Source organism: Cervus elaphus, chromosome 23, assembly GCF_910594005.1.
Source record: "Cervus elaphus chromosome 23, mCerEla1.1, whole genome shotgun sequence".
In the NCBI taxonomy this organism is placed as follows: domain Eukaryota; kingdom Metazoa; phylum Chordata; class Mammalia; order Artiodactyla; family Cervidae; genus Cervus; species Cervus elaphus.
This window is the reverse complement of record NC_057837.1, coordinates 59741668-59755943: the sequence shown is the minus strand read 5'-3', so window position 1 is coordinate 59755943 and position 14276 is coordinate 59741668. Positions and strand designations below refer to the sequence as shown.

The 14276-nt window shown below is 53.1% G+C and overlaps 1 protein-coding gene across 1 annotated transcript in view; it reads right to left on the bottom strand.

Moving 5' to 3' along the window:
- Positions 1-784: 784 nt before the first annotated feature.
- The window catches only part of RSPO4 (R-spondin 4), a 33804-nt gene continuing 20312 nt past the window's right edge, over positions 785-14276 (bottom strand). Inside the window, exons 2-5 of the mRNA XM_043884346.1 lie at positions 9588-9776; positions 8624-8764; positions 5091-5276; positions 785-2454 (exon numbers count right to left, since the gene is read on the bottom strand). Of these exons, the coding sequence (XP_043740281.1) occupies positions 2351-2454; positions 5091-5276; positions 8624-8764; positions 9588-9776 (620 nt within the window). The 3' untranslated portion in view covers positions 785-2350. The remainder of the gene's footprint in view (positions 2455-5090; positions 5277-8623; positions 8765-9587; positions 9777-14276) is intronic.

Genomic DNA, 14276 nt, shown 5'->3' with positions numbered 1-14276 from the left:
CACCAGAAAATGCTGTTAGGCCACCTAGGTTTTTGTTGTTGCTCTTTAGTCACTTCAGTCATACCTGACTCTTTGTGACCCCATGGACTGTAGCCCACCAGGCTCCTCTGTCCCTGGGATTTTCCAGGCAAGAATACTGGAGTGGGTTGCCATATCCTATCCCAGGGAATCTTCACCACCCAGGGATGGAAACTGCGTCTCCTGCTTGGCAGGTGGATTCTTTACCCCTGAGCCACCTGGGAAGACCCCTCCCCCAGGTTAGGCAATGGATTTAGCCCAGTTACGCCTCCTCTTCATCCATCAAAAGGGGGCACGGAACGAGGCCCAGAACGAGGAAATGATTTGGCCTTGAACCCTCTGGTTGCCAGTGACAAGCTGAGGCTTGGACCTGTGCCTCCCAGCGCTAACCGCCCCTCCTGCCAATAGCTGCCCAGGGAGTTTAGACAGCTCTGTGGAACTGTCACACCTCCTAGGTGTCGCTGACCCTCCAGACATGTCATACAGGGCACAGATGAGTTCCAGGGGCCTCTCCTGTGATCTTGGGGCTGAGAGGTACAGGAGTAGGGGAGCACAGCTCTCGTCTGCCTCTGGCTGAGCCCCCTTCTTGTGAGAGGCCTGGAGGGGCTGAGGGCCCGAAAATTCCCCACCCAGTCCCTTACACATCCTGGTCCTCTGGTCTCTGGGCATTCCAGAGAAAACCACCCCACATGGTTTTGGTTCAATTACTCCAAACTCATCAGGATCATGATTTTGCAACACCACTTGATGCCCAAGAAGCATCTGTGAGTTTCTTTTCCCTTTATTAAAAAAAAAAGTGGGGTCTTGAAACAACAACAGAGCATTTCAGAGGCACAAACTTTTGCAGAAGAGAAGCTAGTGGTCTGGCCAGGCAAGGGGCTCTCTCTGACCTCAGGGAGACAAAGAATGAGGCCTTGGGGGACAGGGCCCCCAGAGTCTGTTGGAGGCAATGATAGGGGATCCGCCTGTGCCAGGTGGAGGGAAGCCTGAGGGTGGGCGCTGTCTCTGGGCGGGGTTGTCCTTCTTCATCACCTTCAGCCTCTCCTCCACCCACTGACACCTCCATTCCCAGGCCACCCTGGGGCCCTGGGGTCTCATGCTCTCCTTGGCCTTGGCTGCTGGCAATGCCAATGCAGGAAGCACCACTTTCTGGGAGTTAGGAGAGCAAAGGAAGAGGGAGGCACTTGATGGTGGAACGACAGGCAGTGAGGAGATGCCTTGTCTTGCTCTTCCTGCTGGTGTATGGCCTTGGCCGGCGGTTGGGAGGTGCCACAGGCTGGGGTGTCAGGGGTGAGGTGGGTGAGGAGGGGGATCCTCCCTTACTCCTGACCCGACAACTTCATTCCTCACCTCCCCAAGGCTCCCAAAGCTTCCTCGCAGCTGTGGGTTTGCTGAGCAAGTGAGCAAGTGGAAGGCACAGCCCATGGGATCCCTGGGTGACCTTGGACAAGTCCCTTCTCGGCCTCAGTCTCCCCAGAGGTACAACAAGCAGGAGGAGCTGGGGGAAATGGAGTGGCCTGGAGAATCTTGAAGTTCCTTTCAGCCTGCATGGCCTTTTCTGGGATGAGCTAGGATGCAGGACATAGGTGAACAGGGACTCGGGAAGCAGGGGCCAGGGCACCTTGAGAGGGAGGGTGCTGAGGGAGCATTGATGGATGCAGCAGGAAGCTTCCAGAAGGCTGGCCTCGGCACAAGGCTGGCTGTCCGGCCAGAGGCCCCGTCACAGCTCCTCCATGGCCAGCTGGGGTATCCGGAAACCCGCGGAGCCTCTTCCAGGGGCTTCCCAGGGAAGCTGGGGGCTGTGGAGATGCCTCTAGGGACTGGCTAGAAGTGGAGGCACCCACAGCTCTGGGGTCTGGAGTATCCTCTGGCGTGGAAGTAGGGCTCTCAGGACTCAACAAGCCTGCCGGGGCTGTGGCCTGGGCCCCACTCTTAGAAACACCTTCTCTGCAACTGGGCTGAGGAGGGTCAGGGAAAGACCTAGAATAAAAGAGGTGCGCTTTCTTTAAGGAGGAATAGAGAGTGAGGAGTTGGGGGGGCGGGGTGCGCAGGAGTTGGTCTCTGTCTTAGTGTGTGCGTGGTGGTGGGGGGGACACAGTGAAGAAAAACAGGAGGAAAGGAAAAGATGAAAGGAAAGCAAGAAAAAGGAGAAAGGAGGTGTAGGAAGGAGGGAAAACCGAGGTGGCAGAAATGTAGGAAATACAGGAGAAAAAAGAGAGGAGATGTGAGTGAGCAAAAGAGAACAGGGAAGGGAGAGGAGGGGGAACAGCTAGAGAGTGAAGGGGCGAGAGAGAACTCGAAGCGGCCGACGCCCTGGCTGTGGGCTGGGCGCCTAGGTGGGCGCCGGCCGGGGCCTCCCGTCCCCCCGGCCATCCAGCTTCCGGTCCTTGCGCGGGCGCCGCTCTCTCAGGCCCTTCTTCCGATTGGGGTTTCTCTCTGCAACAAGAGCACAGAGTGTTGTTGCTGAGGCCATCCTGACAGACAAGGGGCCCCCCACTCCCCGCAGCAGGCTCAGAATGACACAGGGGTGCTGACCTGACAACTACTCCTTTTGGGAGTTGGGACGGCAGCATCACGTACCCTAAACCGGACACTCTCAACTCCTTAGTGGGTAAAGAGGTCACTGACATGCGAGGCACCACCCATGCTGGGCATCTGCTCATCAGGCCTCGAGGTCCATGTGGGGCCCCCTTTGTCGAGACTTAGGGTGGCTTTGGGGGGCGGGGGGCCAGGACCCGCCCACGTGCACTCACTGCGAGGTTTACGGGGCTCTTTGCCGGAGACTCAACACCTTTCACCAGGGTCTCAGCACCAACCTCCCCACTTAGCTCCTGGCCCAGCTCTGCCCTCAAACAACAACAGTGACAGAAGCACTTGGGTTGCCAGCTGCGGATCCAGGTGCCCTGTGTATCTCATCTCCAGGATATCCGGGAGGCAAGGGCAGCCCGGATGCCCCACATGACGCCGTCATTGGTGTCTGTACCCACTGGCTCTCCCACCGTGGGGAGTGGATGCAAACCCCAGACCTGCCAGGGAATCCTGACCCCGCTGTGCCCCCCGCCCCCCATGGAGCTGGCGTGAGTGTCTAACACAAACACATGATCAAGTCCCATTTCTCAGGTGAGGCAACTGAGGCCCAGGAGGACCCTCGCTTACTCAGAGGCACAGCCTAGGCTGGAGTTCAGGGCGTTACTTTTGAGTGACTCTGGGCTCGCCTGGAGCAAAAGACCACACCGTCTTCGCGGCCTGTCCCCCAACCCCCGCCCTTGCTCACACCATCCTCGTCACTGGCAGGTTCATGCCACCGCCACGCCTTCACACTGGCTGTGCCCTCTGCCTGGAATGCTCTTCCTGTTATTAGCAGTTGACAACAAGCAAGAAGACGGAGGCATGGGTGGGAGCAAAAAAGTGAAAGTCGCTCAGTCGTGTCCGACTCTTTGTGACCCGGACCATATAGTCCATGGAATTCTCCAGGCCAGGATATTGGAGCGGGTCGCCTTTCCCTCCTCCAGGGGATCTTCCCAACCCAGGGATGGAACCCAGGTCTCTTGTACTGCAGGTGGTTTCTTTACCAGCTGAGCCACCAGGGAAGCCCAAGAATACTGGAGTGAGTAGCCTATCCCTCCTCCAGCAGATCTTCCTAACCCAGGAATCGAACTGGGGTCTCCTGCATTGCAGGCTGATTCTTTGCCAACTGAGCTATCAGGGAATCTGGTGGGACCAAGGACAGCCCTAAATTTCTGGTTTAAAAGTGTCTGCACAGCCAGGCCATCTTCTTGCATCACTGGCCCCACACGCTTCTACAGGAGCTGCTGGGTGCTTCTCTAGGTCTGGGGTCTCTTAGTTTCTCTGGTCCCATCTCAAACTCATCCCCTGTCCCCAATTGCCCACCATACATGGGACAGTCCCCCAGGAAGAAGCTTCATCCTGTCCAGTTCCCTAACGGCTGCCCCAGCCTCACATAGCGAGGAATCAGCTCGCTCAGAGCTGAACTCTGTCTTGTGTGTGAATGAATGCCAAGTGCTGTGGAGCACCTGTCCCATTGCTGACTATTCTAGGGCCACCAGTGTGCTGTCAATCAGGAGGTGAAGCAGCTCTGTTGGACTTCACAGAGAACTGGTCGCCATTTGGGAAACTGCATCTCTGATGGCAACATGGTGTGCCGGAGGCCCTGACTGTGGACGGCTACCGCCTTTGCCGTGAGGCGACGTCAGTCAGTACTCTCTGGCGTGTGGCACCCAAGCACGGCCATAATGAAATTTGTTTTTCCTTATAGTTAGGCACTATGCGCGGGTGCCTGCTAAGTCCCTCAGTCGTGTCCGACTCTTTGTGACCCTATAGATCATATCCCACCAGGCTCCTCTGTCCTTGGGATTCTCCAGGCAAGAATACTGGAGTGGGTTGCCATGCCCGCCTCCAGGGGATCTTCCCGACCCAGGGATCAAGCTCCCATCTCTTACATCTCCTGCATTGCCAGTCGTATTCTTTAGCACGAGCGCCACCTGGGAAGCCCAGTTAGGTACTACACTGATTTTTCCTTTTTAATGACCAGAGCAAGTGGGTCACATTATCCTTGACTTTGTTTCAGAGTGTCAAGGGGGTGTCCCAAGTCCTTTATTATAGGAGATATCAGTCTGAAGGGGTCTCAAACCCCTGCTGGAAAGGACAAGCTTGATCTTCCCAAGGGGTCTGAGGCTGACCTTGGCAGGGGGACACTGGGGAAGGCAATGCTCAACACACAGGAAGCTGGGGCTAGTGGGGGCCTTCGGGCAACCTTGTGCTGGGCTGTGCTGGGTCACTCAGTTGCCTCTGACTCTTTGTGACCCCATGGACTGTAGCTCACCAGGCTCCTCTGTCCATGGGGATTCCCCAGGCAAGAATACTGGCATGGGCTTCAGGCGGTCTTCCCAACCCAGGGATTGAACCCAGGTCTCCTGCATCGCAGGTGGATTCTTTACCATCTGAGCCACTAGCGAAGCCCTCAGGCAGCCTTACAGGGGCACTTTGTGGGGTCTGGGTGCTGCAGTCACTATGCCCTGCCTGTTGCCCACCATGCCCACCCTGGTGCTCACCTCCTGGGCAGGGCCTCCGGATGGGGCATTTCCTTGACTCAGACAGCACCTGGCAGGTGGATGCCTCCTCCCGCCCGGCCCGGCCGGCCTCCCGCACGCGGGTCTCCAGGCCCCAGGCCGAGCCGCAGGTCTTCCCGTTGTGCGTACAAGGGCTCCAGCTGCCCCAGGGGCTCAGCTCACACTCCTCTGCGGGGGTGGAGGGGGAGACAGACAGGCAGATGGGGTCAGTTGGCAGTGAGTGTCCCTCAGATCAAGTGCAGGGTCTGAGGGGTTCAGCTCCCTGAAGACACCATCTCCACATGTAAGAGTCTCAGGCTATCATTAAGGAGCCAAGGGGGAACGTTTAAACAGCTACTTCTGAGATCCTGGGATGAGAGCGGTACTAATGCAAACACAGGCTGTGGCGAGCCGGAAGCCCGAGTGACAGACCGTGTGGCTTTAAAGGGGAAGGCTTCCCTGAGGAGGTGACGTAGGAGCCAGAGGAAGAGCAGACTTATCAGCTGGCAGCGGAAAGAAGCGCATCCCAGGTAGCTGTGCACAGCCCTGGAGGCCTGGCCATCCTGTGTGGGGCACGAGGATGCTGTAGTGATGGGCAGAGTGAAGGTTCAGGACGGCAGGGACAGGAGACAGGCTGCACGGCTGGCTGGGAGGCCCTCAGGGCCAAGACCTGGTTTCTGAACCTGATCTTGTGCCTCTGATAAGCTTTAGGAGGTGGGAGTTAGGCTGTGCTGTTGTGAGGAAAAATGAGGTCATGGACAGAAAAGGTAGGGAGTAATTTTTTTTTAATATATGAATATATAATATATAGTATTCTTTCACATTTGGTTCTTTTAAGAGTCCTAGAAAGGTAGGCAGAGAATAGGGCAGTTCTTAATACCTCCGCTTTGCAGATTAGGACACGGAGGCCTAGAGCAGGTAAGGGGTAAGCCGAAGCTCCAATCCTTTGGCCATCTTATTCGAAGAGCCGACTCATTGGAAAAGACCTGGATACTGGGAAAGATGGAGGGCAGGAGAAGAAGGGGGCAACAGAAGATGAGATGGTTGGATGGCAACACTGACTCAATGGACAGAGTTTGAGCAAGCTCCAGGAGATGGGGAAGGACAGGGAAGCCTGGAGTGCTGCAGTCCATGGGGTCAGAAAAGAGTCGGACATGACTGAGCGACTGAACTAGGGAATTGAATTAGGGAACTGAACTGAATTAGGGAAAAGAGGTGCTTGCACAGCAGAACCACAAGTGTTTACGATCCAGCAGGGCCCAGCACCCAAGTCTCCAGACCCTGGAACGATGGTCCTTCACAGACGCATTCATCTGGGAGCACAGTCTGAGCACCTGCCGTGTGCCTCCTGCCGTGCGGGTGCCCAGGTGAGGCAGGGAAGGGACAGCCCCGGGTCTGTCTCCCAGAGCTCACCGTCTTCAGCAGTGGGGCTGGAAGGCAGGGCGCTTGTACAGACAGGGACGCTCCAGCAGCACTAGGAGATCAGGAGGCCCTGTCCTGAGCCACCAGGTGGGCTTCCTAGAGGAGGAGACTCCTGATCTGAGTCTTGAAGTGGGCATGGGGAGGTCAGCCAGATTCAGGGAGGAGCAGGAAGGACAAGTGCTCCAGTTGAAAGAAATGAAAGTGAAAGTGTTAAGTCACTCAGTCGTGTCTCTTTGTGACCCCATGACTGTAGCCCGCCAGGCTCCTCTGTCCATTCTCCAGGCAAGGAAACTGGAGTGGGTTGCCATTCCCTTCTCCAGGGGATCTTCTTGACCCAGGGATTGAACCCTGGTCTCCTGCATTGCAGGCAGATTCTTTACCATATGAAAGTGAAAGTGAAGTTGCTCAGTCGTGTCCGTGTCCGACTCTTTGCGACCCTGTGGACTGTAGCCTACCAGGCTCCTCCCTCCATGGGATTCTCCAGGCAGGAATACTGGAGTGAGTTGCCATTTCCTTCTCCAGGGGATCTTCTTGACCCAGGAATCGAACCCAGGTCTCCCACATTGCAGATGCTTTAACCTCTGAGCCACTAGGGAAGCCCCCAGAAAAGCCCATAATTGAAAGAAATACCCCAAGCGAAATCCCTGGATGACTCTGCCCTCCATGGGGAAGCTGGGGCACAGACTCAAATGGAGGAGGAAAAACCTGATAGAGTTGGAGAGGTGGCAGATGGGGGCTACATTGCCCACAGCTTGGGGAACAGTGGGAGCCACTGAGGGGCCTTGAGCAGAAGAGAAACCTGATCGGATTGTCATTCTCAGATCATCGCTCTGGCTTCTGGAACGAGAGACAGTGTGGGCTGCAGACAGTGAGACTGGAGGCAGGCATATGGGCAAGAGTCTGTGGCCAAGATCATAGCAATGGGCAGAGGGTGGGGAGAGAAAGTGATGTTTGGGTGTAGGGTGGGGGAAAAGGGAAAGGAAGGCTGGGGCAAGTTTGGAAGCTTTATTCCGCTTCATTTCCCCCAAAGTTTTTTTTTTAACCACCTAACATCTGTATTTATTCTTGTGCGTCTTCTGTCTCCACAGTAAAATGTCAAGTCTACAAGGGCAGAAACTTTTTCTGTTTTGTTCACTAATATGTCCTCAATGACTTGGAAAGTGCCTGGAGCATAGAAGATACTCTAGCAAATATTTCCCGAGTGGATGAACAAGACTGGATTGGATGTAGGATGACAGGCAAGAGTCCACAGTGATGCCCATGCTTCCAGGATGGCCAGCCTGTGGGTGGTGAAGCAGGTCATTGAAGGAGGAAGCCCAGAAGAAGCACCAGGCTGGGGATGGGCAGGGAGGGAAGAATGCATCCACAGGGCAGGTGAAGATGTGAGTCTGCTGCCCGTGAGAAAATGAAGCTGAGGAGAGCGAGTTAGGAGCCATCAGTGTTTGGAATGACCGTGAACATGAGCCCAGAGAGACTGTGTGGGCAGAGATATGTGATTCAGGTGAGAACGCTGGGGAACAGCCTCATAAAAGGACAGATCACAGAAGTGGTGCTCACACGGGAATCTGAAAAGGAGTAGGGGGAAAACAGAGCAGTCATGACAACTAGTATGACAGGTAATAATAATGACATATATTGAGCACTTACTGTACCAGCTACTGTATTAAGTACTTTAAAGTGTATTAATTAATTCACCCATTACAACAACCCTCTCCATGAAGTAGATTTTATGTTCTATTGTAATTTTTTTTAACATTTGGAGAAACTGAAGGACAGAGAGCTTAACTGACTTGCTCAAGATCACTAATGGGTGATTTTCAGAGATAGCATTTGAACCCAGGTCTTATTCCAAAATCAGTGCTCTTCTTCTGTGCTCTGCAACCGCCCTTGGCAATAATAATGATGTAGATGTTGGTAGTAATAGTAATCATCACAACGGTGCCTATGATGGGTCTAGTGTATTGAAGGGTTCCTATGTGTCCCTGACATAGCATTGGGTTTCCCATCATCATGTGACATTCTGCTATGGTTTCTTCCAGGTCTCCTGACACCCCTCACCAGCCCCTGCTCCAAGGAGGGAGGGGGTAGGGCAGGGCAAGGATGCCCCCACTCACCCTGGCACTCCCGTGTGCTCTGCTGGGCCGCGGTGCCTGGCGGGCAGGTGGGCAGACACTTTCCCTTGTACAGGTAAAACCGCCTCTTGCACTGGATGCAGAAGTCCTGGCTGAAGCAGCTTTCACATGTGGCTCCGCATTCTGTAATACAGCCAGGACCAGCCCTGGTGAGGGGAGATGCCTGGGGATGGGACCCTCTGGGACTGCCCAGGACTGGGGAGGGCCTCTGAGTGACCCAAGCTCTGCAGTACTGGGGTCCAGATTCTGTGTGTCTCTGGAGAAGGGAATGGCAACCCACTCCAGTTTTCTTGCCTGGAAAATTCTATGGACAGAGGAACCTGGTGGGCTCCAATCCATGGGGTCACAAAGAGTCGGACACGATTGAGTGACTAACATCTCATTTGAAGCCCAGACTTGTCCACAAACGGGGCTGCATTTCAGATCTCCTTTTCTCATTTGAACTGAGGCTCAGTGGGGGCAGGTGTCATGTCCAAGGTAACATGGTTATTTTGATTCTCTTTATCATTTGAGCTGAGGCTCAGAGAGAGTAAATACCTTGCCTGAAGTCACACAGTGAATCTGGGCTGGGAGTGAGGACTCCCTACTCCATTTCCACCAAAGCTCAAAGATGGTCATGATTTGCCCAGCTCACACTGAAAACCAAAGTTAGGAGTTAGGACTCCTTTTCCCATTGAGCTAGGCCCAGGGAGAGTGAGCAGCATGCCAAAGGCCACAGAACAAACTAGTGTAGGGGTGGAAATTCCCTGCCCTGTTAGGGTTGAGCTCAGAGAGGATACTGACTTGCTTAGGGCTTCAGAGCCAGCCTGAGGCAAGCATATATCTGAGTCTGGGCTCAGGCATACACTACTTTCCCAGGGGCTGCTGTGTTAGGTGAGAGGTGGGATGTGGACCAGAAATGTGCAGGAGCACAGTGCTAGCATAAGATAAGGGAGGGGCCACATACTTTTGCACCTGTTGACTTCCTGGCCACGGACGCCGAAGTAGCCGGGCGGACAGTCGTGCACACACTTGCCGTACTGGCGGATGCCTTCCCGGCGGATGAACAGGAAGAGCCTCTGCTGGCAGGTTGAGCAGCCGTTCTCCTCTGAGCAGATAACACAGCCTGTGCAGTTGCCCCCCAGACCAGTGCCCACTGCCAGCCAGACCAGGGTGGAGGGTGGGGAAAGGGAGAGAGAGAGAGTGAAACCACATGTGTCAGCAGCTCAGACTGTCTTATTGGGATAGAACAGTAATTGAGCACGTGGCCATCCAAGTGACTACACTTCCCATGCAACTAGATCATGTGACTTTGGTCATGTGACCAAAACCTGGCTAGTAGGTTATAAGGTAAAGCAGTGTGTGTGCAACTTCTAGAAAGCTTAAAGTGCAGGGGCATGCCCTTTGTCATCCCTGATCCTTCCCGTTGGGTGGAATGTGAACACGAGGGCTGGAGCACAAACATCTTTTTTGGATCATGAGGTATAGACCATGTGTCAAAGATGTTGGAGAAATAAGATGAAAAGTTCGGTCACTCATTGACATATTTAATCTTCACTAATGCAGTGTGTATTTTTGAGTGTGTTTGTGGTGCACATGCATGAGGGTGTGGAAGACCCTCGTCTCCCTGCTGCCTTTCTGAACAATACCCCATTCCTCACTGACGCCATTATCAAGGGCTCCCAACATCCTCAAGTACAGCAAGTGAAGGGAAGGAACTTTTTGTTCCAGAAGTGGCAACCAAAGCTGGGGAGAAAAAGATGAGAAATACCCTAGAAAGAAAGCTCCTCCAGGGTTTATAGGGAGTCTCTGCCGTCCGACTACCTCTGATCATGCTGACACCAAGACAGGAGGACTCAGGAGAGTTAGGAGCTGTCAACTTGGGCAAGAGGGGGTTGCTGTGGTTTCCTCTCACTTCCCAAACCCCAAAACCAAGTGAGAGAAGATGCAAGGGTACCCCTCACAGAGACTGTTGCCTGCATAAAGGGGGTGACCAGCACCTCACACCCCGGTTGGATGTTAGCTTGCGTGGCAGCCCCACAGGTCTGCTCCTTCCAACACCGCTTTGAGCACAGAAAAGAGACCAGGAGAGGGAAGGGGCCAAGCTGAGCAGGAAGGCAGCAGAAGAAATTGCATATCCTTTATGGCCTGCATGAGGGGTTCTCAGTGGCAAGTCTCCCCAGGAGTAGTCAGGCTCAAGAAGCCTCACCCAAGAAGGCTGGTTTCTGGCAGGCGCCCCAGCAAGAGGCAGTAGGGTAGACCATTGCGGGTAGGCGGGAGCTGGGGAGAGTCAGAAATTAACCAGGTGTCATTAAGGGACAAGAAAGGGCCAGGCAGCTTCATGGAGGCAGAGATTAAGGAAACATGAAACAGTTGCATGTTTATACCTCACCAAGTTCAGCTTGTTTAATAAACTAGTTACCTTGGCATTATGTAAGCCCACTGCCCCTGAGATGTGACCCCACCAACAAAGGGCAAAGAGACCCTCTATTGGCTTGAGGTGGTCTCTACCACTTGGCAGAATAGGACTCAGATTAGAAATTATGTTCAATGACAGAGAAATAGAAGGGTATGTCCCGAAAACTGAGTTTGTGGTCAGAGACGCAGCCTGACACAGGCGTGGGTGGTGCTACCCATTTTGCAACTTAAGAAACAGAGGCCCAAAGAGGTGAAATGACATACCCAGCATCCCTCAGCATCAGTGGTGCAGGGACCCATGTCAGTCAGCACCACACTGCCACTCGGCACATTTACTCAGGGCTGTCTCTGTGACAGGCAGAGCCTGGGGCTGCAGGCATGAGCAACACGTGGCCCTGCTGTTCTGGGACCTTACAGCCTGGTTGGGAGGGTTGCAGCCCACAGAAGTGACTGTAATAGCAACGCAGATGGTGACAAAGCGAAACCCTTACTAACCGTTTTCTCTCAGAAGAGTTTAGGGATCACGCAGCCCAACCCCTGCAGCTTCACTGGGAACCCAGAGGCCAGAGAAGGTGGAGCCTTCCCTAAGGTCAGGCAGCCAAATAGCAAAGAAATTCCAGCTAGAGCTACTGCAGTATTTGTAGAGTGAGATTTCAACATGCTGCAGAAAAAAAAAACCCAACAAGGACTCACCCCTGACCTGGGAGGGTGTCAGTGTGTGTGCAGGCATGCATGTGTGTTGACAGGTGATGGATCTCAACTGCCTTCATCACCAGGTCTTTGAAGAGCGGTTGGCTCTGCCTCTTGCTGCAGTTGGTAGGGTGCCCTCTAGTGCCTTGCTGTTGTAATGACACCCCTGACTTTTGTAATCTGATGGCCTCACTCCAGCTTTCATCACATCTCTATAACTCATTAGAAAGGGCAACGCTGTTCCTCCCATTTCCCCACGGTTACAGATGTAGAGACTTGAGTGATAATTTTATGAATAATAAGTGATGACAGCTAGAGTTTGTACAATGTTGCTTTAGAAAGATCCAGACTTGATGGCTCCTCAACTTGACTATGCATAAGAATCTCCAGGGAGGCTTGTAAAGCCTCTAGGCCAAGGAATGTACATTTAAACAAGACCAAAATAGACATAATTGGCATTTTGTGTGTGTCTTTTCTTACTCATAATCTCCTTTCCCTGAGAACCAGACCTGACAACTATGCTTGTTCAGCTTTACCCTTTCCCCTAGCCAGTGGTGGACAGGCTGTACCAAGGCCTGACAGGTCATCCAGGCTGGGACCATTAGACCACCTCTCTAGAGAATTTTGACTGTGTGCGGACAGACCATGGTTTAGGATGGCCTCTTGACCGAAGGACATTTGCAGGAGGGCAGGCTGAAGTGACTTAGCAGCAGCAGCAGCAGCAGCAAGGTGGCCTGTTCCAGTGTACAAGTGTGAGAAGCTTTGGTGGGCACTAGCACTCTTTTCTAGCAAAGACCCATCTCTGACTTTGAGGTTCATGTGGTACCACCTCTGTCCAGATGCATCTAACGTGGGCTTGAGCAATCAGCATCAGGTCCCCTTGACTGCAGTGATTGGTCCAGACATAGGCGCAAGTTTCGACAGAACCTAGTCTTAGGATTGTGTGTGTGTGTGTGTGTGTGTGTGTGTGTGTGTGCGCGCGCGCGTGCATGTGCACGCGCATGTGTTTACACTCTATTTGATTTGAGAAGATGTAGATCAGAGTTGGTGGACAACGCATGAGGGGAGAGGGCCCCAAGAATGGAGGCCACACAAGAGATTGCCTGTGCATCTGATCTACTCCTGGGAGGGTCCATAAAGTCTCTTCTCTTCTAAAACCATTTTGAGTATGGTTTTCTGCCTCTTGCAGACAAAGACGCCTGACTACACAGAAGCACACACACAGAGAGAGGGAAATCAGATGCAGAGAGAGAGAGAGAGAAACCTCATGGGGCCCAGATGGTCAGAGTTTCTGATCATCTTCTAACTTCATCTTTCTAGTCCCCAAAGACTTGATTCACTCCATAGTCCCAAAGAAAGTTGCTAGTTAACTTGAGGTAGCTCTCTTCACGTCAAATTACAGTCAGAATGATGCAGGTCACCAGGTAGGTGGAGCCCAACAGGTCATGGTGGGGCAGCTCGGCTTTAGCAAGGCTGAGGGCCTGAAGCTCTGCCCACTCAGCCTGACCACACGGCACACCAAGGGGCCCTGGGGTTCTAGGGCACCTGCTCTGAAAACCCCTGGCTCCTTCTGTACCTCAACTGGATGCTGGCCTTCATTGCTGCCCTCTCTCCCCTCTGAGGCATATTTCTCATTGAAGTATCAGTATTTGAGCTCTGATTGCCACCTCCCTGAGTTTTCTTGGGGCATCACAGGGGATGACACCCCATGTGATTTCTCTTAGTAAGTATTTCCCCTCATCAAGACCATCCTCCCACAGTTGAAGTACCAATGGCCCCAAAAGGATGATCTTGTGTTGCTCCAGCATCCAGAGGGGCTTGGAATGACATCAGAGTCACTTTGTCTTTCCTCAAGCAGCCAGGAGATAAGTTGAAATTTGGATGTCCATCTTATAGAGAATGACAGTAGACTTTTATCACATTGGGGTTGGTAGTTCACTAAGGGATACAGGCTTATAACAACTCTGAGCACGTGCATTAGACCAAGGTTCAGTAATCCATTCATCCATCCAACCATTCATTCAACAGATAGCTAGTGAGCCCCTACTCTCTGTGAGGTCCAGTGCTAGGGACTCAGTGGTTACAAAATGTGGTGGCAGCTTGTGCGATCATGGGAAAAGTACTCCAACTCTCTGGGCCTCAGTCATTCTAGCTGTGAAAGGGGGTGGTACTTAACTTGCAGATGTGATGAAAGCAGACGGTATCATACATGGAAAAGTCTTAGCATAGAGCCTTTCTCCCTTGGGATGGTGAAGGGCTCAGGGCAGAGACAGAGGAGGCAGCTTTGGTCTTGGGAGGAGGGCAGTTTATTCTTTCTGTTGGGATCATGGAATGACCTGTGTCCTTTGAAATGAGGGTTTCCAATCTCAGGGTCACCCACATTCTGAGAATGACCGCAAGCCCCTTGTTTCGATGGGAGTCAATGGTTCAGTGTTTGCAAGTGATCGCTATATTTTTTCATTTAGGTATCTGAGTGGATCCAGAGTCATCTCTGCATTATCGTGCCTCCCACCCACCTTTCCTTGAGGGGGTCAGAAGGCACAGGGCG